The 27,616-nt window shown below is 45.7% G+C and overlaps 1 protein-coding gene across 2 annotated transcripts; it reads left to right on the forward strand.

The window, feature by feature from the left end:
• Nucleotides 1–15,734: 15,734 nt before the first annotated feature.
• On the forward strand, nucleotides 15,735–18,385 carry LOC123166942 (uncharacterized). Of its 2 annotated transcripts, none has more exons than XM_044584766.1 (5): nucleotides 15,735–16,276; nucleotides 16,387–16,447; nucleotides 16,561–16,634; nucleotides 17,354–17,477; nucleotides 18,122–18,385. In XM_044584766.1, exons 1-5 carry the CDS (start codon nucleotides 16,142–16,144, stop codon nucleotides 18,181–18,183), a joined length of 456 nt encoding a protein of 151 aa, XP_044440701.1. In that variant the 5' UTR covers nucleotides 15,735–16,141; the 3' UTR covers nucleotides 18,184–18,385. The 2 variants fall into 2 exon arrangements, with proteins under 2 accessions (XP_044440701.1, XP_044440702.1); XM_044584767.1 differs by having other exon boundaries at nucleotides 17,371–17,477.
• The last annotated feature ends 9,231 nt before the right edge of the window (nucleotides 18,386–27,616 follow it).

Here is a 27,616-nt window from a genome sequence, read left to right on the forward strand (position 1 = left end):
GAACCTATGCATAGGGGTTGGCACACATTTTCGTCTTGACTCTCCGGTAGAAACTTTGGCACACTCTTTGAAGTACTTTGTGTTGGTTGAATAGATGAGTCTGAGATTGTGTGATGCATATCGTATAATCATACGCACGGATACTTGAGGTGACATTGGAGTATCTAGGTGACATTAGGGTTTTGGTTGATTTGTGTCTTAAGGTGTTATTTTAGTACGAACTCTATGATAGATCGAATGGAAAGAATAGCTTCGTGTTATTTTACTACGGACTCTTGAATAGATCGACCAGAAAGGATAACTTTGAGGTGGTTTCGTACCCTACAATAATCTCTTCGTTTGTTCTCCGCTATTAGTGACTTTGGAGTGACTCTTTGTTGCATGTTGAGGGATTTTTATATGATCTAATTATGTTATTATTGTTGAGAGAACTTGCACTAGTGAAAGTATGAACCCTAGGCCTTGTTTCAACGCATTGCAATCCCGTTTGTGCTCACTTTTATCAATAGTTACCTTGCTGTTTTTTATATTTTCAGATTACAAAAACCTATGTCTACCATCCATATTGCACTTGTATCACCATCTCTTCGCCGAACTAGTGCACCTATACAATTTACCATTGTATTGGGTGTGTTGGGGACACAAGAGACTCTTTGTTATTTGGTTGCAGGGTTGCTTGAGAGAGACCATCTTCATCCTACGCCTCCCACGGATTGATAAACCTTAGGTCATCCACTTGAGGGAAATTTGCTACTGTCCTACAAACCTCTGCACTTGGAGGCCCAACAACGTCTACAAGAAGAAGGTTGCGTAGTAGACATCAAGCTCTTTTCTGGCACCGTTGCCGGGGAGGCTAGGGAAGCGGCACTCACACCCCGTCAACTAAGCTCTTTTCTGGCGCCGTTGCCGGGGAGGTGAGTGCTTGAAGGTATAACTTTAGATCTTGCAATTGAATCTTTTTGTTTCTTGTTTTAGCACTAGTTTAGTTTACAAAAGAAAACTAAAACAATGGAATTGAGTTTACCTCATACGCTTCATCTTTTTAATATCTTTCGTGAGTATGATGGGAAGGAAAATTGTGCCAAAGTGTTAGAAGAAGAATGCATTAAAATGTTTGGCACTAAATCTTTGAATGATGAGCATGATTGCAATGTTGTAAGTATGAACTCCTTGAATATCCATAGTACTAATGATGATTGCACTAGTCATGATGAAAATATCTCCTATAAACATGTCAATTTTTGTGGAATGCATTGGGTTTGCAAGTACACACCAAATAGGGAAGATAGATATTGCAAGAGGCACAAGTACTTAGAAACTAAATGGTTGCAAGAGAGGCTAAATGTTAGTGCTGAAAATTTAAAATATCTTAGCCATACTTGTGAACTTTGCAATGAACATGGTCATTTAAATATCAAATGCAAATTGTTTCATGATCAAATCGTGTCCAAAAATTGTGATGACTTGATTTCCCTTGCACATCATAATGAACTTAGTCTGCTTTTGGGTTATGAAGAATTGAAACGTCAAACTAAGTTTATTCCAGAATATAACCTTGAGAAATTCCTCGATATTGATCTAGAAGAAATTTATATGTATTGTGCGGTGAATTGCATTGAAAATACTTATATTGCCAATTACATAAAGAAAATAAAAGAAATAGAGGATGAAGAGAATACTAACGAAAGGGAAGAGACTTCCCAATATTCTCCTATTATTTCTTATGATGAATCAAGTAACGAGGAGGAGCCTTCTATTCATCCAATCTCATTAATAAGGAGCTCCAAAAAGAGGGTTGAACCCACACATGATGTGAAGAAGAAGGAAAGAAAAAGGAAGAAAGGTAAAAAGATATCTCTCCCAAATAATGTTGCTCCTATTATTGTTGTGCCCCATGAAAATGAATCAAAAATAATTGTGGAAGATGATGCACTTGATGATGATCTCGTTATGCCTATTGCTTGTTGTGATGATTATGATTGGGAAGATAATGATACTTCTTATGATCTTGAAAATCTTTTTGGCACTTGCTTGGAAGAATATGATAATTGCTATACTATTGGTGCTATCCATACTATTAATGATGAGAGTGATTATGCTTATGATATGAAAAGGCCCAAGCTTGGGGAAGCTATGTTTGATGTGGATGACATATTTGAGAATATATTTGCTGAAATTAATGTTTGTCCCAAGATTGGGGATGCTATGTTTAATAATGATGATATTTTTAGCCTCCTAAGTTTTGAGATGCAAAGTTGTTATGATGATAGCATGCCTTCTACCTATAATGATTATATTGATGAAAGTGGGTTTGGAAGAGTGTGAACTTTAGGAAGTAATGATCCCACTATTTTGGAGGATGTTGAATCTTATAATATTTATGAAAGTGGATTTGAAGAGGTCATGACTTTATTTAGTGATGTATCCACTATTTCGGAAGAGGTTTTAATCGATTATGATGAGAACAAAGTTGGTACTTATGATGATTATTGTGACAAAACTTATGCTATAAAGAGTAGTGATGATTATATTTATAAAACTTGTCATGATTATGATTACCCTTTTTCTGAACATTACTCATTTAATGTGGAAACAATTTATAGTATTCAAGTCTCTTATGATACTCCCACTATTCTGAATGAGAAGAATTTTGCTTATGTGGAGAGTAGTAAAATTTCTAAGCAAGTAGATCATAAAAAGAATGCTTTATGTGATGGTTATATTGTTGAATTTATTCATGATGCTACTGAAAATTATTATGAGGGAGGGATATATGCTTGTAGGAATTGCAATAATATCAAGTTTCCTCTCTATGTGCTTAAAGTTTTGAAGTTATTCTTGTTTTGCCTTCCTATGCTAGTTGATTATTGTTTCCGTAAGTTGTTTGCTCACAAAATCCCTATGCATAGGAAGTGGGTTAGACTTAAATGTGCTAGTCATATTCTTCATGATGCTCTCTTTATGTTTCAATTCTTATCTTTTATGTGAGCATCTTTGAAATCATCATGCCTAGCTAGGGGCGTTAAATGTTAGCGCTTGTTGGGAGGCAACCCAATTTATTTTAGTTTCTTGCTTTTTGGTTCTGTTTAGTAATAAATAATCCATCTAGCTTCTGTTGAGATGTGGTTTTATGTTTCAATTAGTGTTTGTGCCAAGTAAGACCTATAGGATCTTCTTGGATGATAGTTATTTGATCTTGCTGAAAATTCCAGAAACTTTCTGTTCACGAAAACAATTGTATAAAATCACCAGAACGTGATAAAATACTGATTCCAATTGCAGAAGATCAATAATCAAATTATATAGGTCTTCGTATTTTGGTAGAATTTTTTGAGTTCCAGAAGTTTGCGTTAGTTACAGATTACTACAGACTGTTCTGTTTTTGACAGATTCTGTTTTTTCATGTGTTGTTTGCTTATTTTGATGAATCTATGGCTAGTAAAATAGTTTATAAACTATAGAGAAGTTGGAATACAGTATATTTAACACCAATACAAATAAAGAATGAGTTCATTACAGTACCTTGAAGTGATGTTTTGTTTTATTTCGCTAACGGAGCTTACGAGTTTTCTGTGGAGTTTTGTGTTGTGAAGTTTTCAAGTTTTGGGTAAAGATTCGATGGATTATGGAATAAGGAGTGGAAAGAGCCTAAGCTTGGGGATGCCCAAGGCACCCCAAGGTAATATTCAAGGATAACCAAGCGTCTAAGCTTGGGGATGCCCCGGAAGGCATCCCCTCTTTCGTCTTCGTTCATTGGTAACTTTACTTGGAGCTATATCTTTATTCACCACATGATATGTGTTTTGCTTGGATCGTCATTTTATATTATTTAGCTTTTCTTGCTGTTTGAATAAAATACCAAGATCTGAAATTCTTAAATTAGAGAGAGTCTTCACATAGCTACATAATTATTTAACTACTCATTGATCTTCACTTATATCTTTTTGGAGTAGTTTGTCATTTACTCGTGTGCTTCACTTATATCCGATGAGTAAATAGTTGAATGATTTGAATGTCATAAATATGAAATTATATATGTTTCATATGCTTATCCCGTGGGGAGTAGTGACTTCACATATAAGAAGTAGAGGTGGTAAAAAAATTAAGGTTAGCAAACATTGTATTGGTCACTTGAACAATTCATGAAAGAATATTGAAGGAAGAGAGATTTCACATATAAATATACTATCTTGGACATATTCTATGATTGTGAGCCCCATTAATTATTTTCAAACCTGAGAAAATCAACTGAAGTTGGACAAGGAAGACAACATAATGAGTTATGCTTGGGTATATTTGTATAGAAGTTATATGGTTATGGATCCTCTAACATGTGGTGCTTGCTATTTAGAATCCTTTGCTAGCCAAAATATCTGTACTAAGCAGGAATACTGCTTGTGCATCCAAATTCCTTGAACCAAGTTTATTCCATGAGTGTTCACCATATCTACCTATATGCAGTATTTACCTGCCGTTCCAAGTAAATTTGCAGGTGCCAAACTCTAAACCTTCAAATAATAATCTGTTTTGGATGCCCGAATCGCTCATGTAGCGACTAAGGGCTAGCAGTATCTTCCCTGCTAGGTGGGTTATTCTCACGATGAGTGGACTCCGCTCATCATTCACGAGAAAATGGCTGGTAACTGGGATGCCCAGTCCTATGATCAAAAGATCAAAAACAAATTCGCCAATAATTTAAACAAAACTCCCCCAGGATTGTTGAAAGTTGGACGGCACTCGTTGTTTCGGACAAGCCGTGGAGTGTGATTGTTGGTGGAGGGGGAGTAAAATCTTTACCTTTCTGCGTGGGAACCGCCTATAATGTATCTAGTATGGAAGATATTGGGAACTCTTGGTCGTTATGCTGACAATGAAAGCATACCTCTCAAAATATTTGCATCTCTGTTTTTCCTTCGAGCTCTGGCACCTCTGCAAATCCCTGCTTCCCTCTGCGAAGGGCCTATCTTTTACTTTTATGCAAGAGTCAGTAGTATTCCTTCTCATTCCAACCTACTCTTTAGTTGGCAAGCATCATGTGATGGAAAGATCTAGGCATATATGGCCATTCAAATATATTTTAGCATGAATTATTACTGTTGAGATTACCCTTGAGGTAAAAGGTTGGGAGGCGAAACATTAAGCCCCTATCTTTCTCTGTGTTCGATGGATGCTATTTGTTCTAAAAATATGCTTTGAGTGGTAGCAATCATGGAAGACTATATGATAGTTGAGTATGTGGTATTTGCTAAATCAAAGCTCTGACATAGACTCTTCCTGAAAATAAGATGAATTGTAATTGTTTGATGACTAATAACACAGTTTGTTAGTTTTCAAGAAAGTTGATGACCTATGCTTTAACATGTGAATAGTTTGTTACTTGATCATGAAAAGTTCTATCAGTTGAACTACTGTTATGAGATATAATGATGCTAGAAAAGGTGATTGAAATTATCATTGATCAAACTTATGCACCTGCTAGCATTCACACTTCATAAATTATTTCTTTTATCATTTACCTACTCGAGGACGAGCAGGAATTAAGCTTGGGGATGCTGATACGTCTCCAATGTATCTATAATTTATGAAGTATTCATGCTATTATATTATCCGTCTTGGATGTTTATGGGCTTTATTATGCACTTTTATATTACTTTTGAGACTAACCTATTGACCCAGAGCCCAGTGCCAGTTTCTGTTTTTTCCCTTGTTTCAGTGTTTCGAAGAAAAGGAATATCACACGGAGTCCAAATGGAATGAAACCTTCGGGAAAGTTATTTTTGGAAAGAAAGCAATCCGGGAGACTTGGAGTGCACGTCAGGGGATCAACGAGGAAGGCACAAGGCAGGGGGGGCGCCCACCCCCCTGGGCACACCCTCCACCCTCGTGGGCCCCTTGTGGCTCCCCTGACGCATTTCTTCCTCCTATATATACCAATATACCCTAAAACCATCGGGGAATAGAATAGATCGGGAGTTCCGCCGCCGCAAGCCTCTGTAGCCACCAAAAACCAATCGAGACCCTGTTCCGGCACCCTGCCGGAGGTGGAATCCCTCACCGGTGGCCATCTTCATCATCTCGGCGATCTCCATGATGAGTAGGGAGTAGTTCACCCTCGGGGCTGAGGGTATGTACCAGTAGCTATGTGTTTGATCTCTCTCTCTCTCTCGTGTTCTTGAGGTGATACGATCTTGATGTATCGCGAGCTTTGCTATTATAGTTGGATCTTATGATGCTTCTCCCCCTCTACTCTCTTGTAATGGATTGAGTTTTCCCATTGAAGTTATCTTGTCGGATTAAGTTTTTAAGGATTTGAGAACACTTGATGTATGTCTTACCGTGCGTATCTGTGGTGACAATGGGATATCACGTGATTCACTTGATGTATGTTTTGGTGATCAACTTGCGGGTTCCGCCCATGAACCTATGCATAGGGGTTGGCACACGTTTTCGTCTTGACTCTCCGGTAGAAACTTTGGGGCACTCTTTGAAGTACTTTGTGTTGGTTGAATAGATGAATCTGAGATTGTGTGATGCATATCGTATAATCATACCCACGGATACTTGAGGTGACATTGGAGTATCTAGGTGACATTAGGGTTTTGGTTGATTTGTGTCTTAAGGTGTTATTTTAGTACGAACTCTATGATAGATCGAACGGAAAGAATAGCTTCGTGTTATTTTACTACGGACTCTTGAATAGATCGATTAGAAAGGATAACTTTGAGGTGGTTTCGTACCCTACAATAATCTCTTCATTTGTTCTCCGCTATTAGTGACTTTGGAGTGACTCTTTGTTGCATGTTGAGGGATTGTTATATGATCTAATTATGTTATTATTGTTGAGAGAACTTGCACTAGTGAAAGTATCAACCCTAGGCCTTGTTTCAACGCATTGCAATACCGTTTGTGCTCACTTTTATCAATAGTTACCTTGCTGCTTTTATATTTTCATATTACAAAAACCTATATCTACCATCCGTATTGCACTTGTATCACCATCTCTTCGCCGAACTAGTGCACCTATACAATTTACCATTGTATTGGGTGTGTTGGGAACACAAGAGACTCTTTGTTATTTGGTTGCAGGGTTGCTTGAGAGAGACCATCTTCATCCTACGCCTCCCACGGATTGATAAACCTTAGGTCATCCACTTGAGGGAAATTTGCTACTATCCTACAAACCTCTGCAGTTGGAGGCCCAACAACGTCTACAAAAAGAAGGTTGCATAGTAGACATCACTAGGCGCGTCCGTGCCGATAGGCTGCGGCTCGCCGCACGGCGGGACCGTTGGAGCACCGCAGAGCGAGAGGCGCGGTGCGCCGCACAGCAAGAGATGATCCATCGGCGCTTGCCTGCCGTCGACACGGCGTCAGAGCTGGGTACATGTCCCGTCAGTACCCCCATTCCAAGCCAAGAGTGGGCAGAGGCCCTCTGCGCCGTACTTGCACCAGAGGCCGGCCGCGCCATACTTGCACCGGACGCCAGCCGCACCGTTCGCATGGGTCGCGCCGTTCGCCTTGTCCGCAGCCCGCTCGATGCCAACAAGCTGGTCAGTAGGATCGACCGCCTCCTTGGCCCAGGTGTCCACCTTGGCGCAATAGAGGAACATGGCCGTCGCATCCTCGAGCTGGTGATCTCCGATGAAATAGCCAACTTGGAGCTCGAGATCGCGCTCCAGATGTATGGCGAGCGTGTCTACCGCTTGGATGAATGCCTTCACGAGTTCAGGCAGAGCCAAGAGCTACCGTAGGCAAGGGCTGCTGGTCATGGTCCCTTGGACGCGTTTTGTTTTGTTGAGTCGTTTCGACGTGGATAGCTATGTATTCACAGCAATCATAGTATTGCTCTGTTTATTCCTCTGTTTCAATGTGTGTACTCTGTTTTCTGTTCTTATATGTTCTGTTTCAATGTGTGTATATACGCTTTCCATTCTGTATATGTGGATGATAACAACAAGATTCTAATTAGTATACAAAAACAGATAGAAAATGGAATTCATAATATGTATATATATATTAATTGTTCATTAGTTCATCACAGAATATATATATATATATAATATCATCACATATACGTGATGATACTTAACTACTAGGTACAATGCATAAAATTGAAAACGAACAATACTAAAACTAATAATCCCTCCTGGGCCAGTATTCCGGCAGCCCCTCGCCAGCAGCTGCTTGGTAAGCGGCGTCTTCCCAGTGCGGAGGCAGTACTCCGCCTCCTCCGCCTCACAGCTCTTGACGTACTGATCTGCCTCTTGCTGGCGGACGAACTCTAACGATATTGCCATTTCATTGGGCGCCCACCGGAGCTTCTCGTTGGTGGCACGCTGGAGCTTATGGGCCCACCTCCACGCAGCGACGAGGCACCTAGCACCTTTGACCTTCCTCGCGAAGTACCCGTCTTCGTACACCTCCTCCGTACGATGATGCGCCCGCCCCCAAAGCCCCACCGCCTCCTTTTTCCAGGCGGCATCACAGGCTTCACATGCCGCCTAGTACCTAGTTTTCTCCTCTGCCATCTCCTTCTTGAAAGCCACTTGCCTGGGTTTCTCAGCCGGCGGCAGCGACTTCCACAGACAAAGATTGTACTGGCCCCAAAACCAATCCAAAGGTGGGGGGGCCCGGCGCAGCCTCGTTCGCCGGCGCGTAGGGGTCCTTGTCGCTGCTATCCGATGGAGCGTCCTCGGGGGGCGGCGACTCCTCGTCGGCGCATGGGCTGACCGGCGGCGCCATGGCAGAGATTAGAGAGAGAGGGGGCGAGCAAGGGGAGGATGTAGATAAGAATGCAGGTGGGACAACGTGAGCAAGGTAATATTTATTGGTGGCCGGAATCTAGATCGACGGGAACAGTACACACGCCGGTCCCAGAAATTTTCGAGTACAGTAGTTTGAATTACACATGATTCTTGTAGCAAAATCCATGTGTGAAAATAATAGCTGACGGTTTCCAATACAAAATCGTGTTTGATTAATGATCCCCGCCACTCATCCACCAAATCTCGAGCCGCGAGATAGAGTGCCAATCATGTGGGGGCCGGTTGTCTTGCTAGATCTTTACATTTTCTTTTTTGAACACCAGATATTTACATCGTCTGATGATTTTTTAACTCGCACACAAGTACACAAAAATATGATTTTTCAAACTGTTATGGTTAGCCTTTGCATGTAGATGTAGTTCAAATTTGAATTACGGTCATTAAATGGCTAGAAAATCACTTAAATGTCTTTAAAAGGTCAAATGACTCCTGAAATTTTCCAAATTTTCACATGACAGTTGTATTAGTGTACGTTAAACATAGAAAAAAAATTGAAGGCCGTAAGAGGAAGCTATCTCCCGTTCATCATCAAACATGCATTGTTCCCTCTCGGAACCACAAGCCTTCTAGTGAGTTGCTCCGGTTTGTGAGGGGTGTGTGTCCAAACTTTCGTCACACATGCCAATTTTTTTACAACATCATCTTTGTGGCATGACATTACATCAACCAAGGTTTCATGTGTTTCTGATATTCTTTTAATCTTTTGGAATTTAAATGCCATGGCACTCCATGCTTAATTGTGTGATAGCCGTTAGACCAATATGTTTGAAAATTCCTTCCAATTTATTGCACATGGAATTAAATCGCAGACAAGTATACCATGACTTTTCAAAAAGTTATGGTTAGCTGTTGCATGTACATGTAGTTCAAATTTCAATTACGGTCATTAAATGGCTAGAAAATCACTTAAATGTCTTAAAAGTTCAAATGACCCCTGAAATTTTCGAAAATTTGACATGGTAGTTGTATTAGTACTACAAAATTTCTCGTACATTTAAAACACCTTCCATTGCCACTTTACTCCAAATTCGTCTTTCACATCTAATAAAAAATATCTACAACATCACACAGTTGTTTTCTAGGAACCGTTTGCGATGAAAATATCTGGGTCTATTTAAGTATCCCTCCTTAAGCTTCGTTGGCTCGTCTGCTCCAGTGTCGGCAACCTCCGAATCCACGAATCCTGATCCCCATTCCCGCAGCCCTTCTTGCAAAGATGACGCTGTGGAAACACTTCATGAAGGCCCGTACGATGGCCGCGTCCCCCCCCCCGAGCGCCGCCGCCTACGTCGAGAGTGCCGCCGCATCCGCATTGAGCGCGGCCGCTTCCGACGAGAGGGTGTCTGCGACAGCCAACAGGGCAGATGCAACAGCCGAGACGGCGACAGCTGTTGCTGCGACGGTGGCTGCAAACACAGAGAGCGCTCGAGCTGCCGTCTGTGCCGCCGATGTTGCCCTAGCCCGGGTCGAGGCCATCCATGCCAGGATCGAGGATGCACACGCCAAGATATTCCAGGCCACCTCGGACTCCAACATGCAACCCACGTCCGAAAAGGCAGCGGTGGCCATGGGGCACCTACTTCCTCATGAGGTCGCTGAGCGGGACCAGGAGATGTAGGAGGCGGGGAGATTGAGGAGCATCGGGAGGAGGAGTTGCGCGTGGCTGAGGTCGAGGTAGAGAAGAGTCTGTCCGTCGAGGAATCAGCGGTGGAGTACCAACGAGAGCTCTAGTGCAACCACTACTACGAGTACTACAACCTTGAGGGCGGCACCGAGGACGAGGACGCGGTCAACTTCAGCAGGGGGGACGCCGAGTCCACCAACGGCGGCATGTCGCTAGGACAAGTCATCGATGTCTCATCTCACACCGACGATGCATAGGCCGGCGCGGCAGCGGATTTGTTAAAATTATGCGTACTTGGGCTTTGTTTTTAATGCTGGTGTTTTGTTAGAGCAATATTTAGGTCAACTAGCTCTGTTTAATTACTAAAATTGCTCGATTCAGTAAGTGTGGTCTGTCTGCTGTACGCTCTTTTGTGTGCCCAAATTAGCAAGCGATGTTAAATTATGCAATGACGTACCCGGGGAAATTTCCACCAAAATTTGAATTATCAAACTCATCCCATGCGCGTAAAGCAGAAGAATCGTTTGCGATGCACACAATCGTTCATAGTGAATGGTTTGGCGGCACCGCGCGCAAAGTTTCCCTCCACATTTCCAAAATTTTGGCCTACCGCCAAAATATCTACCCCCGCTGAGGGAGTCCTGGACTAAGGGGTCCTCGGGCGTCCGGCCTGTTATCCATGGGCCGGACCGATGGGCTATGAAGACACGAAGACCGAAGACTATACCCGGGTCCGGATTGGACTCTACTTGGCGTGGAAGGCAAGCTCGGCGACCAATTATGAAGATCCCCTCTTATGTAACCGACCTCGTGTAACCATAGATCTCTCCGGTGTCTATATAATTTGGAGAGCATAGTCGGGATAGGACAGATTCATTACCATATACTCATAGGCTAGACCTCTAAGGTTTAGCCATCACGATCTCGTGGTAGATCAACTCTTGTAACACTCATATTCATCAAGATCAATCAAGCAGGAAGTAGGGTATTACCTCCATAGAGAGGGCCCGAACCTGGGTAAACATCGTGTCCCCCGTCTCCTGTTACCATCGATCCTAGACGCACAGTTCGGGACCCCCTACCCGAGATCCGCCGGTTTTGACACCGACATTGGTGCTTTCATTGAGAGTTCCACTGTGCCGTCGATGAAAGGATTCGATGGCCCCTTCAATCATCAGTAATGACGCCGTCCAGGGAAGAACCTTTCTCCCCAGACAAATCTTTGTGTTCGGCGGCTTCGTACTGCGGGCCAACTCGCTTGGCCATCTAGAGCAGATCGATAGCTACGCCCCTGGCCACCAGGTCAGGTTTGGAAGCTTGAACTACGTCGCAGATACCCGTGGAGACTTGATCTTCAATGGATTCGAGACCGCGGCAGTCGCTTCCCCGTGCACCGAGGAACACGACTCAAATCTGTTATCGGACTACGTCCAGAAGACGGATCCTGTTGCTGCAACGACTTCAGAACCGAAGCAGATCATGCCCTTCAAAGCCACGAAGCCTACGGTGTTGGAGCCGCACACGGAGTCGACACCCTGCAATGCTTGCGCTAATGGGACTCCGGACTCGTATCCGGCCATATGTTCTGGACCAGATACACCTGCAGACACTGAGCTGGATCGGTTATCGATTTTCAAATTTAGCGCCGCAGACATCTTCCAGCATTCGCCTTTGGGTGACGTACTAAACTCTTTGAAAAAAATATCCTTGGTGGAGGACTCACAGCCGAACTATGTCCGGTTCGAGCTAGAGACGGATGATGAGGAATTTTGCTTCCCACCCGCCACCCACTTCATAGCCACCGTCGATGACTTAACCGACGTGCTTGACTACGGCTCCGAAGACATCGTCGGTATGGACGACGATGCCGACAATGAGCAAGGCCAAGACCCGCCATTCACTGGACGATCGACGGCCACCTCTTCGTACGACGTGTACATGGTTGATAGACCCAAGGGATCTGGCGACGACAAAGAAGAGCCAAATAAGAGTAAACCTTCTGAGACGCAGTCCAAGCGCCGGCGCCCCAAACGCCGTTCTAAGCCTCGCCGCTCAAAAGACGACAACACTGGCACAGGAGAAAATAGCACTCCGGGCGACGCCAAAAACAATGAAGACCCTGTCGGTGCTCCATCCGAACAGGAGGAACATGTCGATAGGCAAGACAACCCTGATGAGTAGGCCATAGAAGATGACTCGGGGGACGATAGTTACCGTCCACCTTCCGAAGAGGAAACAAGCCTCGGCAACGAAGATTTCAACGTGCCTGAGGACCCTCCGGAACAGGAGCGCTTTAAGCTTCAACTCATAGCCACCGCAGGGAGCCTGAAAAAGAAACAGCAGCAGCTTTAAGCTGAACAAGATCTGCTCGTCGACAGATGGACTGACGTCCTGACAGCGGAAGAATACGGCCTCAAGCGCCCAGCCAAGAGCTACCCGAAACGCAGACTGCTACCTCAATTCGATGAGGAGGCACCGGAGCACACATCTCCCTCGCGTAATGCGGAACAACCACCGCGTGGTCGAGACAGGGCGGCTGACCGGCCACCCCGCGGCCGGGACAAACACTACAAGAATTGGTCATAGATCTATGACCATTTCAGACCAATTGGTCAAAAGCTGTTCGGGGGGCTCCAAACCCTAAACTATAACGACCATTTTGGTCAGAAAGGTCGTAATTTCCTTACATGAAATGGTCATAAAGCAGATAGCACTGGTCCGCTGCCTTATTTCTAGCTGATCACGACCAATATAGATGGTCATAACCTTGTAAATTATGGTGGGTTGCTATAACTAGGCGCCACCTCATCAGTTTTGCCAATGTGTCATGTCCATGTGGCATTTTTTGCCCCAGGTTGTGAAGCAACCTATATTTCTGTCATTCCCAAAATTCCCAAAAAAATCTCATAAACTCTTTGGGTCATATCTTCGTCAAATATGTAAAAAACCTTCCCTGTCTAGTTCAAAAATAATTCAAAAATATTAATTTTCCTATTTTGTTCAGAACAACACTTTGTGAAGGAAGTACCACTTTGGCATGTCGAAATAGTATCCATTTTCTACAGTGCTTTCCTATGCCCAAATAACCATCCTCCACCAAATGCCAGCTCAATCCATTCATTATTTTGAGCCCAGCTTCAACATTCGTATTTATGTCCAGTGTGGTACTTTGCAAAGCAAGTACCACCTAGGCTCCTCCTTTTGAGCTGAAAATTTGTGAAGACGGTCTTCTTAGTCACTGATCATCCTCAGCCAAAACTCACGCCCATTAGCCATGTACATTTCCCGTACGGCTAATCAAACACTTGGCTGCTAATTCATGTTTGAGCATAGATCGGTCTCCTCGTGAGAATATTTTGTTGTAATTTTATTCCTAACACCTACCTGGGGAGTGCCCAACCCACTAGACATGCCTAGGCCGCCCAGAACACATGGCAACGCCACGGTCACGCGGTGACCACACGGCGGGCATGCGAGTTTACGCGCTCTAGAGTTGGGGCCCTCGGCCACCGCCCAAACCTCGACGTACTGCCACCAAACCATGTATTTATGGTTAAATAGGTACTTATGTAACTAGAAATGATTTTTGGAAAAAATAAATAGCAAACTATGAGGCAGCCGCAGTTCAAATTTGACCCGCTTCCAACTGAATCGGCGGAAATTTGTCTTTGTCACGAGAGGTGGATCAAAACTTTTTACACCAAACCATTTTGTCAATTGTGCATTAAATATGTCCTAGTATTTTAGAAAATTGATTTGGTCCAATTTTGCAACAATTATTTGGGAGGTCCTTCACAAAAAACCTCCTTTTGGGCACTCGGAAAATGGAAAATGGTTTTTTCGTCCAAAGAAAATGAAAAATTCCTTAGGCAACATTGTTTGCCATTCCAATATGCACCCTTGTGCACAATATGAGATCATCTGAACAAACTATGCCATGAATGTGGCCATAAAATTGATCATTTGGGTTGAAAGCCATGAATCTTCACACATGATAGCTCATTTCCGAGAACACTTTTTAAAAGAATTGCCGTATTACAAGTTTATTATTTTTCCTGGTAACTTTGCCACATATAATGACACAATGCGAAGGTTTTCCATTTTTTGATTTTTTTTTGAATTTTTTATGCCCGTTTCAAAATGCGGTCAAAACGGCGGGAATGACCGTTCCTAGCTGTGGTTGAATCTTGGAATTTTTTTGGTGTTTCTTTGATTAAATAGATACTTATGTACCTAGAAATGATTTTTGGAAAAAATAAATAGCAAACTACAAGGAAGCTACAGTTCAAATTTGACCCGCTTCCAACTGAATCGGCGGAAATTTGTCTTTTTCACGAGAGGTGGATCAAAACTTTTTACACCCAACCATTTGGTCAATTGTGCATCAAATATGTCCTAGTATTTTAGAAAATTGATTTGGTACAATTTTGCAACAATTATTTGGGAGGTCCTTCACAAAAAAACCTCCTTTTGGGCACTCGAAAAAGTGAAAATGGTTTTTTCGTCCAAAGAAAATGAAAACTTCCTTAGGCAACATTGTTTGCCATTCCAATGTGCACCCTTTTGCACAATATGAGATCATTTTAACAAACTATGCCATGATGTGGCCATAAGATTGATCATTTGGCATGAAAGCCATGCATCTTCATGCATGATAGCTCGTTTCTGAGAACACTTTTTAAAAATAATTACCGTATTACAAGTTTATTATTTTTCCTGGTAACTTGGTCACATATAATGACACAATGCGAAGGTTTTTAAATTTTTTAATTTTTTTTTAAATTTTTTATGTCCGTTTCAAAATGCGATCAAAACGGCGGGCATGACCGTTCCTAGGTAGTGGTTGAATCTTGGAAAACTTTTTGTGTTTCTCTGATTAAATAGATACTTATGTACCTAGAAATGATTTTTGGAAAAAATAAATAGCAAATTGTGCGATGGGGGAAGTTCAAATTTGACCCGTTTCCTGCTGAATCGGCAAAAATTTGTCAATTTGATGGGAGGTTGATGAAAAGTTTTTAACACACAATCATTTGGTTAATTGGACATAAATATGGTCTATTATTTTTGAAAAATGAAATGGTGCCATTTTGCAGTAAATATTTGATAGATTCTTTACATTGATGAGAAAATATATAAGAGAAACTAAAGAAGAAATACAATTACATGCGCTTAATTCTGATTGGTGGACACGTTTGTGCCATGGATCGATGACATGGCACATATCCATCCATCCATCTCCTCATCCCACATCCATCCATCCATCCACCCATCCATTCCCCACCGCAAACCCCTACCTGTCTCCACCCCACCGCAAACCCCTCCTCCCTTCCCCTTCCAGATCGCCGCCGTGCCGCCTCCCCATCAGCTCCACCGGCGAGCCCTTCCTCACCGCATCGCCACCCCCGCGCCCATCCATGGCATCCCCCGCGCCCCTCCATCAGCATCCATGGCCTCCCCCACGCCCTTCCTCACCGCATCGCCACCCCAACCCCTCCCTTCTTCTCCCTGACGCTCCCCTTGCTCCGGGCCTTCATCCTCTCCGGCCAGATCAATCGGGCGCGGCCCCTACCCTAGGCAGGGAGGGAAGATCACCGCTGCGCGGGCGCACGGGAAGGGGCGGCGACGGAAGCGCATCCCCAAGATCTAGCCCATCAAGCACCGTGTCGAAGTCTCTCCTTCAAGGAGCTCTATGTGCGGGTGTGCGGAGGCGCTCGTGAGGGCGGTGGTGGCCTTCTTCGACGCCTTCCTCGTCGACTGCTTCCTCTTCTGGTTCCGCCGCTGCCACCGTCGCCCCGGCCCCAACAGCCACGCCTCCGCCCATCGGGTAAGCCAACCCTACCTCTCCCTCTCCCTCGCGTCCGGCTCCTCGGTTCATTCGTACTTCGATCCCAGGCGGTGATGTTTTTATTTTTTGGTGTGTTCGTGTCTGTGCAGGATCCGCTCGTGCCCAAGGACTGGACAAGGGAGGCGCTCCCGGCCTCGGACGAAGAGAAAGGTGCCCTGGGTTTCTCGGTCAGATTTGTGATTTCGCGGTATTGGTTTGGTGTGCTGTTTACCTGTGGTTGACCTCTCTGCCACTGGTTGGATGTCTGTGTGGTGTTGTTTCAGGTTTTGCAGAGAGCACATTGTTGAACCAGCAGTTGGCAGATGGCGATGACACAGATGAGGAGCTTAGGCGAGAGGTACGCCTACCAGAGCACCATTAAACGAATTTCTGTTACTTTTTCAGTCACATGCGTGAGGAATGGTTGTGTTGTGCGGTTATTGTTACTGTCAGGTTGTAGCTCTAGGTCTATTGTGCTGTGGCTGACCTCTCTGCCACTGGTTGGATGTCCGTGTGGTACTGTTTCAAGTTTTGCAGAGAGCACAGGCTCGAATGAACAGTGTGTGTGGAACAGATTCTTTTCTGAATTCTCTTCTTGTGGGAGTATGAACTTGCTTGCAGTATCCTGCTTGCAGTATCTTGGAGTATCAACTTGGAGCATCTGGTTAGAGTACCATCTTGCAACACATTCGATTACTCCAGTACTGATAGTTACAGTGGCATCTTGCAAAATGGAGTAGTTAGAGTAGCATCTTCGATTAACTAAATTGATGATAGCTGTTGTTAAGTTGGGACTTGCAAGCAGTAGTTCCCTCTTCTTATCTCTTCTTGCTTGCAGTAGTTTAATTTATGATTTGTCTTTGGTGGAGTATTTCTTGAACTGTGTTGTATTCCCGTGACTAAATAGTGAATCCAGTTACAACAAAGCATGCCAGTACTTGTCATTGGTGGAGTAGTTTGACAGTGAGGATTAGTGATGTTCCCAATTAATTTGGTGTAGTTTTGGAAGCTCCGGCTCGATTTCTATCATTTCTAGACAGAAGATATTTATATTTTTGTAAATTTTCCTGACTGCAGCCAATTTTGCTACGCAGAACACTACTTCAGTTAATACACTATCCAGTACTGCTAGTTCTCATCTCACTTGTTGTGCTTCTTGTACTGGGAGCACTCTTTGTTATCCCAAGATCTAACATCAAAGGTAAAATGGGTACATCTCTTGTCTTGTTGTATTTGCAAGTTTGAAACTGGACTAGCATCTTGGAGTATTGTTGTACTCCAATAGACTAAACAGTACATACTCCAGTACTGATAGTTAGAGTAGCATCTTGGAGTAGGGTAGTCCACATTTGTCTAACATTAGACCAGATTATTCCGATTAGTCCACATTTCATATTATTCTTGGAGCACTGTACTATAGCAGCAGTACTGTATTGTAGCAGCAGCATGAGTAAACTGAATACTCCTTCATATGTCTGGTTCCTTCTTATTCTTCCTCATATTGTGAAAATGGATTCATTCCTTCTTACGCACTGCACTGTACTGTAATATAGGCCATCTTTCGAATTAATACTCCAAAATTTATCACTATTGGAGGATTGATTGTTTCCAAATCAATACTCCTGGGCATCATTTATGGCTGTCTAGTAGTCGACATACTTCTGGTTCCATTTAGTATATGCAGGTAGTAGCAGCTTAAGTGTAATGTAGCTGTTTTGTTACTCTATGCCTACTTCGTTACAGTTTGCATCATCTCCTTGTCGTTTATAGCATAAACGCCTTCACTAATCTTGCTCTGAACCTCTGATCCTGATACTGATTGTATTTGTCTTGATGGAATTATAGGCAACATGGTGAATCTAGTACATGCATCGTTGGCCATCCTCTTCGAGGCTGTGTTTAGGTGATTCCTCGGGTAGCCATGACACTACTCTGGCTGATTAGTACCTAGTGGCATGTTTGTAATATTTACAGGGATTTTACTTGTAGAAATAATGCTCATGGTATATTTATATGTCCTGCAGCGCATGCTCTTTTTCGGTCTGTACGGAATCTTGATATGGTGTTTTGGCAGCTGGGATATTAGATTGCACTTCTTTATGTGATTTACTCATGTTGGTACTGCTTGTTAAGTGATTATCTTTATGCCCTTGCTACCAGTAGGATGGTCCACTACTACAAAAACAGCTATAGCCAATATGGACACTAATGGCGCACTGTGCATGTGGTGCGCCATTAGTGTGTAAATACTAATAGCGCACCACATGCACGGTGCGCCGTTAGTAATTTTTTTTTTCAAAACTAGTAATGGTGCACCAGGGGATAGTGCGCCATTACTAGTTAAACTAGTAATGGCGCACCACACCCACATTGCGCCATTAGTAATTATGTTTCAAATTTTTTTATTTTATTTTTTAAACTACTAATGGCGCACCGTGGGAGTGGTGCGCACTAGTAATGGCGCACCACTCCCACGGCGCGCCATTAGTAATTTGGCCCAAACATTCCCCCGAATGCCCCCCCCTAGTGGACCGCCTTTTCAGTTTCAAAAATAAAATAAAATAAAATGATAGAAATGTCAAAAAAATAAAAGAAAATAAGATTCCCATGTGATATGTGGTCTAGTTGTTAGCAAAATTTACAAACATGAATTTTCGATTTTTTTGCAAAATCTCTCGAGAATTTGTAAAATGGGCATAACTTTTGCATACGAACTCGGATGAAAAAGTTTTTTATATGAAAAATCATCTACTCGAAAAGATACATCCGAATTTAACTGGGGGAACCCCGTTAAACATTTTCAAAATCCTCAAAAACCTAACAAAAAAAAGATGCGGGGCTTTTAAGATCTGGAGAGGCAAAAAAATTCAAAAAAAATTCAAACTTACTAATGGAGCACCTGCCAATGGTGCGCCATTACTATTTTCCCGCCTTCAAAATTCAAAAAAAATGAAAAGAATAAAAAAAAGTTAGTAATGGCGCACCTGCCCACGGTGCGCCATTACTATGCCGTATATATGGCTGGGCGTGGTCCTCTCCTCCTTTCCTCTTCATTCTTCTCCTCCACTCCACCTCTCCTCCACTCCATCTCCTCCTCTCCTCCACTCCATCTCCCCTTCTCTCCTCCACCATACTACCCTCCTCCTCTCCGGCGACCTCCTCCTCCCTCCTCTCCTCCCCTCCCCTCACGGTTTCTCCTCCCTCCTCTCCGGTGAGCTCCTCCTCCCTCCTCTCCGGTGAGCTCCTCCCTCCCTCCTCTCCGGTGAGCTCCTCCTCCCTCCTCTCCGGTGAGGTCCTCCCTCCCTCCTCTCCGGTGAGCTCCTCCTCCCTCCTCTCCGGTGAGCTCCTCCTCCCTCCTCTCCGGTGAGCTCCTCCTCCCTCCTCTCCTCCCCTCCCCTCATGGTTTCTCCTTCCTCCTCTCCGATGCTTCGGTGAACTCCTCTCCGGGGACCTCCTCCTCCTCTCTGGCGATGTAGGCGAGCGCCTCTCCGGTGACCTCGGCCCTCCTCTCCGGCGAACTCCTCTCCGGCGAACTCCTCTCCGGCGAACTCCTCTCCGGCAAAAGAACACGGCAAAAGAACGTACAAGATCCAAAAACGAGAATAAAATTTGAAAACGAGCAAAAAATGGGCAAAAAAATCGCGATCCAGCTCCAAATTCAAAATTCAAAAATAGCAATGGCGCACGGTGGGGGTTAGACGGTGCGCCACTACTATTTTTCCGCCTTCAAAATTCAAAAATACTAATGGCGCACCGTGGCCTATACTAATGGCGCACTAGTGGTGCGCCATTAGTAAAAAATACTAGTGGCGTGGTACTAGTGGCGCACCAGTAGTGCGCCATTAGTAGGCAAAACTGGTGCGCCACTAGTAGGCCTTTTCCTAGTAGTGGTCTATACATGATTGCTCTGTAACTTGTCTTTTCCGGAACGGTTTGCTTGGTCCTTCATATCTGACTATGTAATGTAGAAGCTCTACTTTATCCTAACAGTTGCATGTAGCATTGTGCTACTATCTGTGTGATGCTAAACAATACGCTCTTAATCTGTTGCTATATTCTCAAGTGTTGTTTACCATTTACATTGTTTTTACATTTGCTATATTCACAAATAGTAGTAGTGTCCGGTCTAGATAAGCAAACAAGATATGATCTATGAAGTTGTTGATCTGAATTGTTTATTTCTGGGCGGTGTAGCATGAGCTGCAGCAGGACAACCTGTAGAAGAACTTCGAGGGCAAGATCAAGGAGAACCAGGAGACGATCACCGGTTACCTCATCCTCGTCGGCATGGTTGGCTCCTTTGGCAGACCCCTCTTTGGCTCCGACCAACTTACTTTTGTCGCTGGCTAGCAGCATTTCCAGGTACAGTTGTGTCCTGCTCTCTTGCCCTCCGTTATGTTTTTGTTGGAGTGTGCATGGTGGCATCCTGAGCCTGCACTGTAAAATATGCTTTGCCTTCTTCATGAGCTGGCACTATAAATTTTGCTTTGTCTTGTTGATAATGCCATATGTCCTATGCAATCAGATTACATTTCTGTTTGTTATGGTAGTATAAAAAATATTGGTGCTGTCGTAATTTTCATAGTGTGTGCCTTTCATTTCTTTATTTTGATTGTTTCCATTTGTATTCTATATGCTTCTAATGGCTGATCCTTCCAATGCCAGGTGTTGTGTGTTCTGGAAGATGGAAGAGGAAGAAAATTTATTTTTGTTGAACTATTTTTTTGTATTATGTTTGTTGTACATATGATTTGATAGTTTTGTATAGGAACATGTGATACTATTTTGTAGGGCTTTACGGCCTGTGATGTAAACATATTTAGTGATGAATTATGAATTATTTGCAAAATTTATCGAAAAGGAGAATCATTTGTATGAATATGGGCCGCATATATGTGAATGGGCTGAGAAGTGTACTGGACCAACTCCCAAGATTGAATTATTATTTGACTGTATAAAAAGGCTGAATGTAAACAAGAAAATGCGCTGCACAAAATAGTACCTATATTCTTGGAAGGCCAAACGTGCAGAAAAATTGATGGGCTGAATAGTTGGGCTTGGCCCATGTAGCTGACAAAAATTAATAGAAATAAATGTACTAAATGGGCTGAATTGTTGGGCTCGGCCCATGTAAAACACCGAACTGGACCGGGCTGATTCTTATCCATGTCAGCTTGCCACGCTGGATCCTACGTGGTCTGGGGAGGCTGCTAGTGACCAAAATTTTGGTCGAAGAACCAACGACCTTTTACAGAAGGTCGTTAATTTTAGTTTACGACTGCCAGCTTTTGACCTTCTGTTTTTGGTCACAAAAATCTCGCAAATGAAAAACTATGACCTTTCAGCGGCCAATAGTGAGGGTCACAAGTTGACATATTTCTTGTAGTGAGAGCGGCAACTCGGGCCGAACAGCAGCCTGCCCCACCACCTCGTAAAAATAGAGACGGAAGAGTTCGGGGTCACACATACGACCTCCGGCAAATCCTGGACGATAGAACATGACACACCAGATCGATCTACGGATCGCGAGGGCGTGCCTCGAGTCACGAGGAATGCTACCTATTCGGACGTGATAAATCTAACAATGCCCGGGCCGAATACCGCACACGGACTCCATCAGAGCTACGCCACGACTCGGCCAGATATAGAGGCACCGCACACCCTCTCTGCTTCACAGATGAAGTACTGGACCATGAATTCCCCGAGGGGTTCAAGCCCGTCAACATCGAATCATACGACGGCGGAACCGATCCCGCACTATGGATCGAGGATTTCATTCTCCACATACATATGGCTCGAGGAGACGACCTCCACGCCATCAAATACCTCCCACTAAAGCTCAAAGGGCCAGCTCGGCACTGGCTTAACAGCCTGCCTGAAAATTCTATCGGCAGCTGGGAGGACTTGGAAGAGGCTTTCCTGGACAACTTCCAAGGGACTTATGTCCGGCCACCAGACGCCGATGACTTAAGCCACATAGTTCAACAACCTGGAGAATCAGCCAGAAAATTCTGGACTAGGTTCCTAACCAAAAAGAACCAGATCGTTGACTGTCCGGATGCCGAGTCCTTAGCAGCCTTTAAACACAACATCCGTGACGAATGGCTGGCACGCCACCTCGGCCAAGAAAAGCCGAAGTCCATGGCAGCCCTCACGGCACTCATGACCCGCTTTTGCGCGGGAGAGGACAGTTGGCTGGCCCGTAGTAACAACACAACCAGCGAGACAGGCCCCTCGGAGGCCAAGAATAGCACTGGCAAGCTCCGGCGCAACAGACACAAACGCCGAAGCAGCAACAACAACACCGATGACGCCACAGTCAATGCCGGATTCACTGGCTCCAAGTCCGGCCAGCGGAAGAAGCCCTATAAAAGAAATAATGAAGGACCTTCTAGCCTGGACCGCATACTCGACCGTCCGTGCCAGATACACGGCACCCCGGACAAGCAAGCCAATCATACCAACAGGGATTCTTGGGTTTTCAAGCAGGCTGGCAAGTTAAACGCCAAAAACAAAGAAAAGGGATCACAAAGTGAGGACGAGGACGAAGAGCCCCGGCAGCCGAACACCGGGGGGTAGAAGAAATTTCCCCCTTAGGTCAAAACGTTGAATATGATATACGCTACACACATCCCCAAAAGGGAGCGTAAGCGTGCACTCAGGGACGTTTACGTGGTAGAGCCAGTCGTCCCCAAATTCAATCCATGGCCGTCATTTCCGATCACCTTTGATCGTCGAGACCACCCAACCAGTATCCGTCATGGCGGTTCGGCCGCATTGGTCCTCGACCCAATCATCGACGGATTTCACCTAACACGAGTCCTGATGGACGGTGGTAGCAGCCTCAACCTGCTCTATCAAGACACGGTGTGGAAGATGGGCATTGACCCCTCACGAATCAAACCAACAAAGACTACCTTCAAAGGAGTCATACCAGGCGTCGAGGCCCGCTGTACGGGCTCAATCACGCTGGAAGTGGTCTTTGGTTCTCTGGACAATTTCCGAAGCGAGGAGTTAATCTTCGACATCGCCCCATTCTGCAGCGGCTACCACACACTGCTCGGACGAACAACATTTGCTAGATTCAACACAGTGCCACACTACGCTTATCTCAAGCTCAAGATGCCCGGCCCACGCGGCGTCATAACAGTCAATGGCAACACGGAACGCTCCCTCCGAACAGAGGAGCACACCGCCGCCCTAGCAGCAGAGGTACAGAGTGGCCTTCTCAAGCAGCACCATAGTGCGGCTGCCGAGCCCCTGCACACCATCAAGAAGTTCCGAACTACACTGCAGCAGGACAGCAAGGCTTGTCAAGAGCTCGACTAGCAATTTGGCGTCCGTCCCAGTCCCGATGAAGTAGTGGCATTCGTACCACGCGTACATAATTACGCACTCGAAATTTCATGGACGTCGACGGAGGCACAAGCTAACCCGGGATCTATAGTTCGGCTAGACCGACCCCGGACACACTTTTTCCTTTCCGTTTCAGGTACCTTTTCTCGCGAGCCTAACCACCAGCCCCTTCGAAGGATCGGCATACAAAGGGGGCATGCAGCATAGGTGCGTAGGGTAACCTCCATACGTTCTTCTTGACGGTATTTTTACTTATTTCCCAGGACCCGCACGCTGCCCCTTCTTGATCCCGCCATGTTAAATAGCCCGGGTGCTTATCGCACTATTTGTATAAGATACGCCTGGACGTATCCATTCAGTTATAATAAAAATGATTTGCGGCCCAGTTTCTGTGGTTTTCGCTTCTTACTTCATTTTATTTCGATCTGCTTATCAGCTACATCGGTACTCTTTTGTACGTTTCATGTTCGCTAGGGGCTGCTTATCGCCCCATAACACGGCAACAAAGTCAGAACACTTCTTGTATAAAAGTTCGGCACCCTGAAATTTAGCACTATATGCATTGGCTTCGAATCATGTCTTTGGTTAATAGTTGGGTTGCCCGGCTCCTGTGCTTGCTACCCTACGTTCTGCTCTATCGGCTAGGGTAGTAAAGGGAGAACTACTGCGATTGTGCCCTGGCCTTGACCGGATGAGCACCTCAGTAGAGAAAGCCGAAAACTGACTGTCATGATACGGCGAGAGCCGGTCAGCTGTTCGAGGGTTACAAAATCGTTGGAGATTTTTTCCGCGTCACGCGAAGGATCGGCACTTCCCGATCAGATGCTGACAGCACCCTCGCTTGGACCAGGGGCTACGCACTTGCTTAATTATAAAACTCCTATGGCTAAGTGAGGGCGTTTAAGCTGTATAGTCTGATTGCCTTGTTTGTTGCGCTAAACAACTCCTTCAAGGACCATATAATTGGATCAAGATTGTTTAGATCCCATCCCGAACACCTCGTACTAATTACGTGAGGGCAGAAGCCGACGACTGGCCAACCCTCAGATTGCACATAACACAGCCACACAGGATGAAACAATTTAAAGCATAACGAAATTACATTACAAAACAAGCTTTGTCTTTATAATACAAGCCAAAGGACAACATGAATGTATTCATTCGAGAATAATGTCCTTCGAACATTGAGCTGCCACAAGTCGAGACCCTTCTAGGACATCCGCAAAATACTTTTCGTGTGTGCGGTGCTCCTTGCCCTCTGGTGGCCCGCTGGCCACTTCAACAGTGGTCATCTTCGCCCACCACATCTTGCAGCAAGCGAAGGCGATACGGGCACCTTCAATACATACAGAGCGCTTGATGACGTCCAGTCGCGGACAGGCTTCCACTAGCCGCCTCACAAGTCCGAAGTAGCTGCCGGGCATAGCTTCGGCTGGCCATAGCCGGATTGTTAAATCCTTCATGGCTAGTTCGGCCACCCTGTGCAGCTCCACCAGTTGCTTCAGCTGATCGGTGAAGGACACGGGATGCTCTGGCGTCGCATACTGCGTCCAGAATAACTTCTCTGTCGAACCTCCTCCTTCGGCTTGGTAGAACTCTGCAGCGTCTGATACGCTACGTGGTAAATCCGCAAAAGCCCCTGGGGAACTCCGAACCCGGGTTAGTAAAAGGTATTGCTTCTCCGCATACTTGCTTTGCATCTTAAAAGCCTTACCCGCCGTGATCTTCCTAGCCTCCTGGATCTCCTGGAGGGCGGCCCGGGCCTCATTCCATGCGGTCTTCGCGCTCTGACGAGCCTTGGAGAGTTCGGCCTTTTGGGTCGAAGCATCATTCTCCAAGATCTCACATTTTTTCACCGCGTCTTGGAGCTCCTGTTGGACCTCCTTGACTCGGGCCTCGAGCTTTTTTCGGGCAGCTTGCTACTCAACAGCCTTCCCTTCGGCTTTGGCCAAGGCCTTTTTTAGGGCCTCCACCTTGGTTGCGGCTCCTGCACATATTACGACACTACGGTTACTATGCAATGCTTGTTCTTTTCGAACACACAGCACGTCGTCATTCACCTTGCTTCTCCCGGAGCCGAATCGTCACCTCGCCGAGATCGTTCTCGGTCCGCTCCAGCCTCTGCTTCAGTTCAGAGACTTCGGCAGCATGCGAGGTTGCGGACAACAGCGATGCCTGCTTATGCATACATATCACGTTAGTCTCCTACAATAAAAGATTGATCCTCTGTCCGGTTCTTGTCGCCGAACACCGGACAGTGTCTCAGGGGCTACGGACTACATGGGGTTTTTCTCTTTCTATGTCACTTACCTCGAAACCTGTCAACAGGTTGCTGCAGGCTTCGTTCAGTCCACTCTTGGCAGACTGAACCTTCTCGATCACCGTGCCCATAAGGACACGATGCTCTTCCATAACGGAGGCGCCTCATAGCGCCTCCATCAGGTTATCCGGCGCCCCTGGATGGACAGGGACCACCGGCGGAAGCGGTGCACCCCCCTCCTTCAAAGGGGGCTGCCCGCCCGACTCCGGAGCCATATGGGCCTCCGGAATCGTATTCGGCTGAGGGCCAAGCTGGATGCGGCCCTCTTCGCCAGTCTCCTTGGGGATCGTCCCCTCCATATGTCCGGCAGTGGAGGCTTCGCCTCGTGGTGCCTCCCGGACAGCGTCCTGGGTTCCTCCCCGGTTCGGATCGGCTCTCCGGGACAGCACTTCGGTGTCGTCCCCGGCCCCGGGGGAATAAGCGGGCGGTGGCGACTGGCTCGCCATCTTTGACGGGGCCAATGAACTTCCAGAAGAGGATCGCTGGATCAGGTCGCGGGCCGGACTGATTTGGTACGGTTAACCACATCAACATAATGGAGAGAAAGGTCTGGATGTGCGCATAAATAAGCCATGTCACTTACGACGCGGCTTGGGGCTTAGTGCGGGGGCGTCGTTCCGGACTGCTGTCAACGTCCCACGCGGTGTTGACCGCGGGAACGCCCTTCCCCTTTTTGGGCGCCTCCGCCACTAGATGCGCCGGAGCCGACCTCTTCTTTTTCCTCTCCTCAGGGGAGGATTGTTTTCTTCCTCCTCCTCCTCTTCCCCGTCATTGTCCTCAGGGACAGAGGAATGAGTTTCGTCGTCCTCGGACGCCACGTCCGAAGTACCCTTACGACGGAGGCCGCTCTTGGCCCCCTTTGCCTTCTTCTCCGGCGCCTTATACGGTGCCGGTACCAGCATCTCCGCTGGACGCGGGATGACTGGTTCCTCACACAGCGGAGCCGGACACTGGATCCGCTTTGGCCTCTCCATCCAGTCCTGAAAGAGCAATAACAAAGGCTCAGACATCATCCTCGAAACAATTAGGTTGAGGACTCGTTCGAAACAACATACTTTGTTAGCGGGGTGTGTACAATCGTGACCACGGTCCGAATCGTGGCTGGTGGTTTCTCATTGCCCTTGAAGAGCAATTTCCATGCACCCTCGTGCGTAGTCTCGAAGAGCCTCACCAGGGTCCGGTGCTTCTTTGGATTGAACTCCCACAACGGGCGGCTTCGGCGCTGGCATGGAAGGATCCGGCGAACTAACATCACCTGGATCACATCAACGAGCTTGATGCTCTTGGTTACCATGCTCTGAACACGCGTTTGCGGCGCTATCAGCTCGTCAGGAGAACACCGGTCCGGACTCTTCTCGACCCAGGAGGTGAGTCGCACAGGAGCGTCGGAGCGGAATTTGGCAGTCGCGGCCCAGGTGGTGCCGCGTGGTTCTGTGACGTAGAACCACTGCTTCTGCCACTCCTTTACTGTATCCACAGAGGTGCCTTTGGGCCAAGAGACGTTGGACAATTTACTCACCATTGCCACTCCACACTCCGTGTGCTGGCCATCTACCACCTTCGGCTTCACGTTGAAGACTTTGAGCCACAGTCCGAAGTGGGGGTGGATGCGGAGGAAGGCCTCGCATACGACGATAAACGCCGAAATGTTGAGGAAGGAATTC

Source organism: Triticum aestivum, chromosome 7D, assembly GCF_018294505.1.
Source record: "Triticum aestivum cultivar Chinese Spring chromosome 7D, IWGSC CS RefSeq v2.1, whole genome shotgun sequence".
Lineage (NCBI taxonomy): Eukaryota > Viridiplantae > Streptophyta > Magnoliopsida > Poales > Poaceae > Triticum > Triticum aestivum.

What these genes read in the sequence shown, in the direction of transcription:
- LOC123166942 (XM_044584766.1), top strand. Translation starts at nt 16,142, where the DNA reads ATGTGCGGGTGTGCGGAGGCGCTCGTGAGGGCGGTGGTGGCCTTCTTC. An exon ending in GCCACGCCTCCGCCCATCGG is followed by an intron (nt 16,277 to 16,386) that starts GTAAGCCAACCC and finishes GTGTCTGTGCAG; the next exon opens with GATCCGCTCGTGCCCAAGGA. An exon ending in GGCCTCGGACGAAGAGAAAG is followed by an intron (nt 16,448 to 16,560) that starts GTGCCCTGGGTT and finishes GTGTTGTTTCAG; the next exon opens with GTTTTGCAGAGAGCACATTG.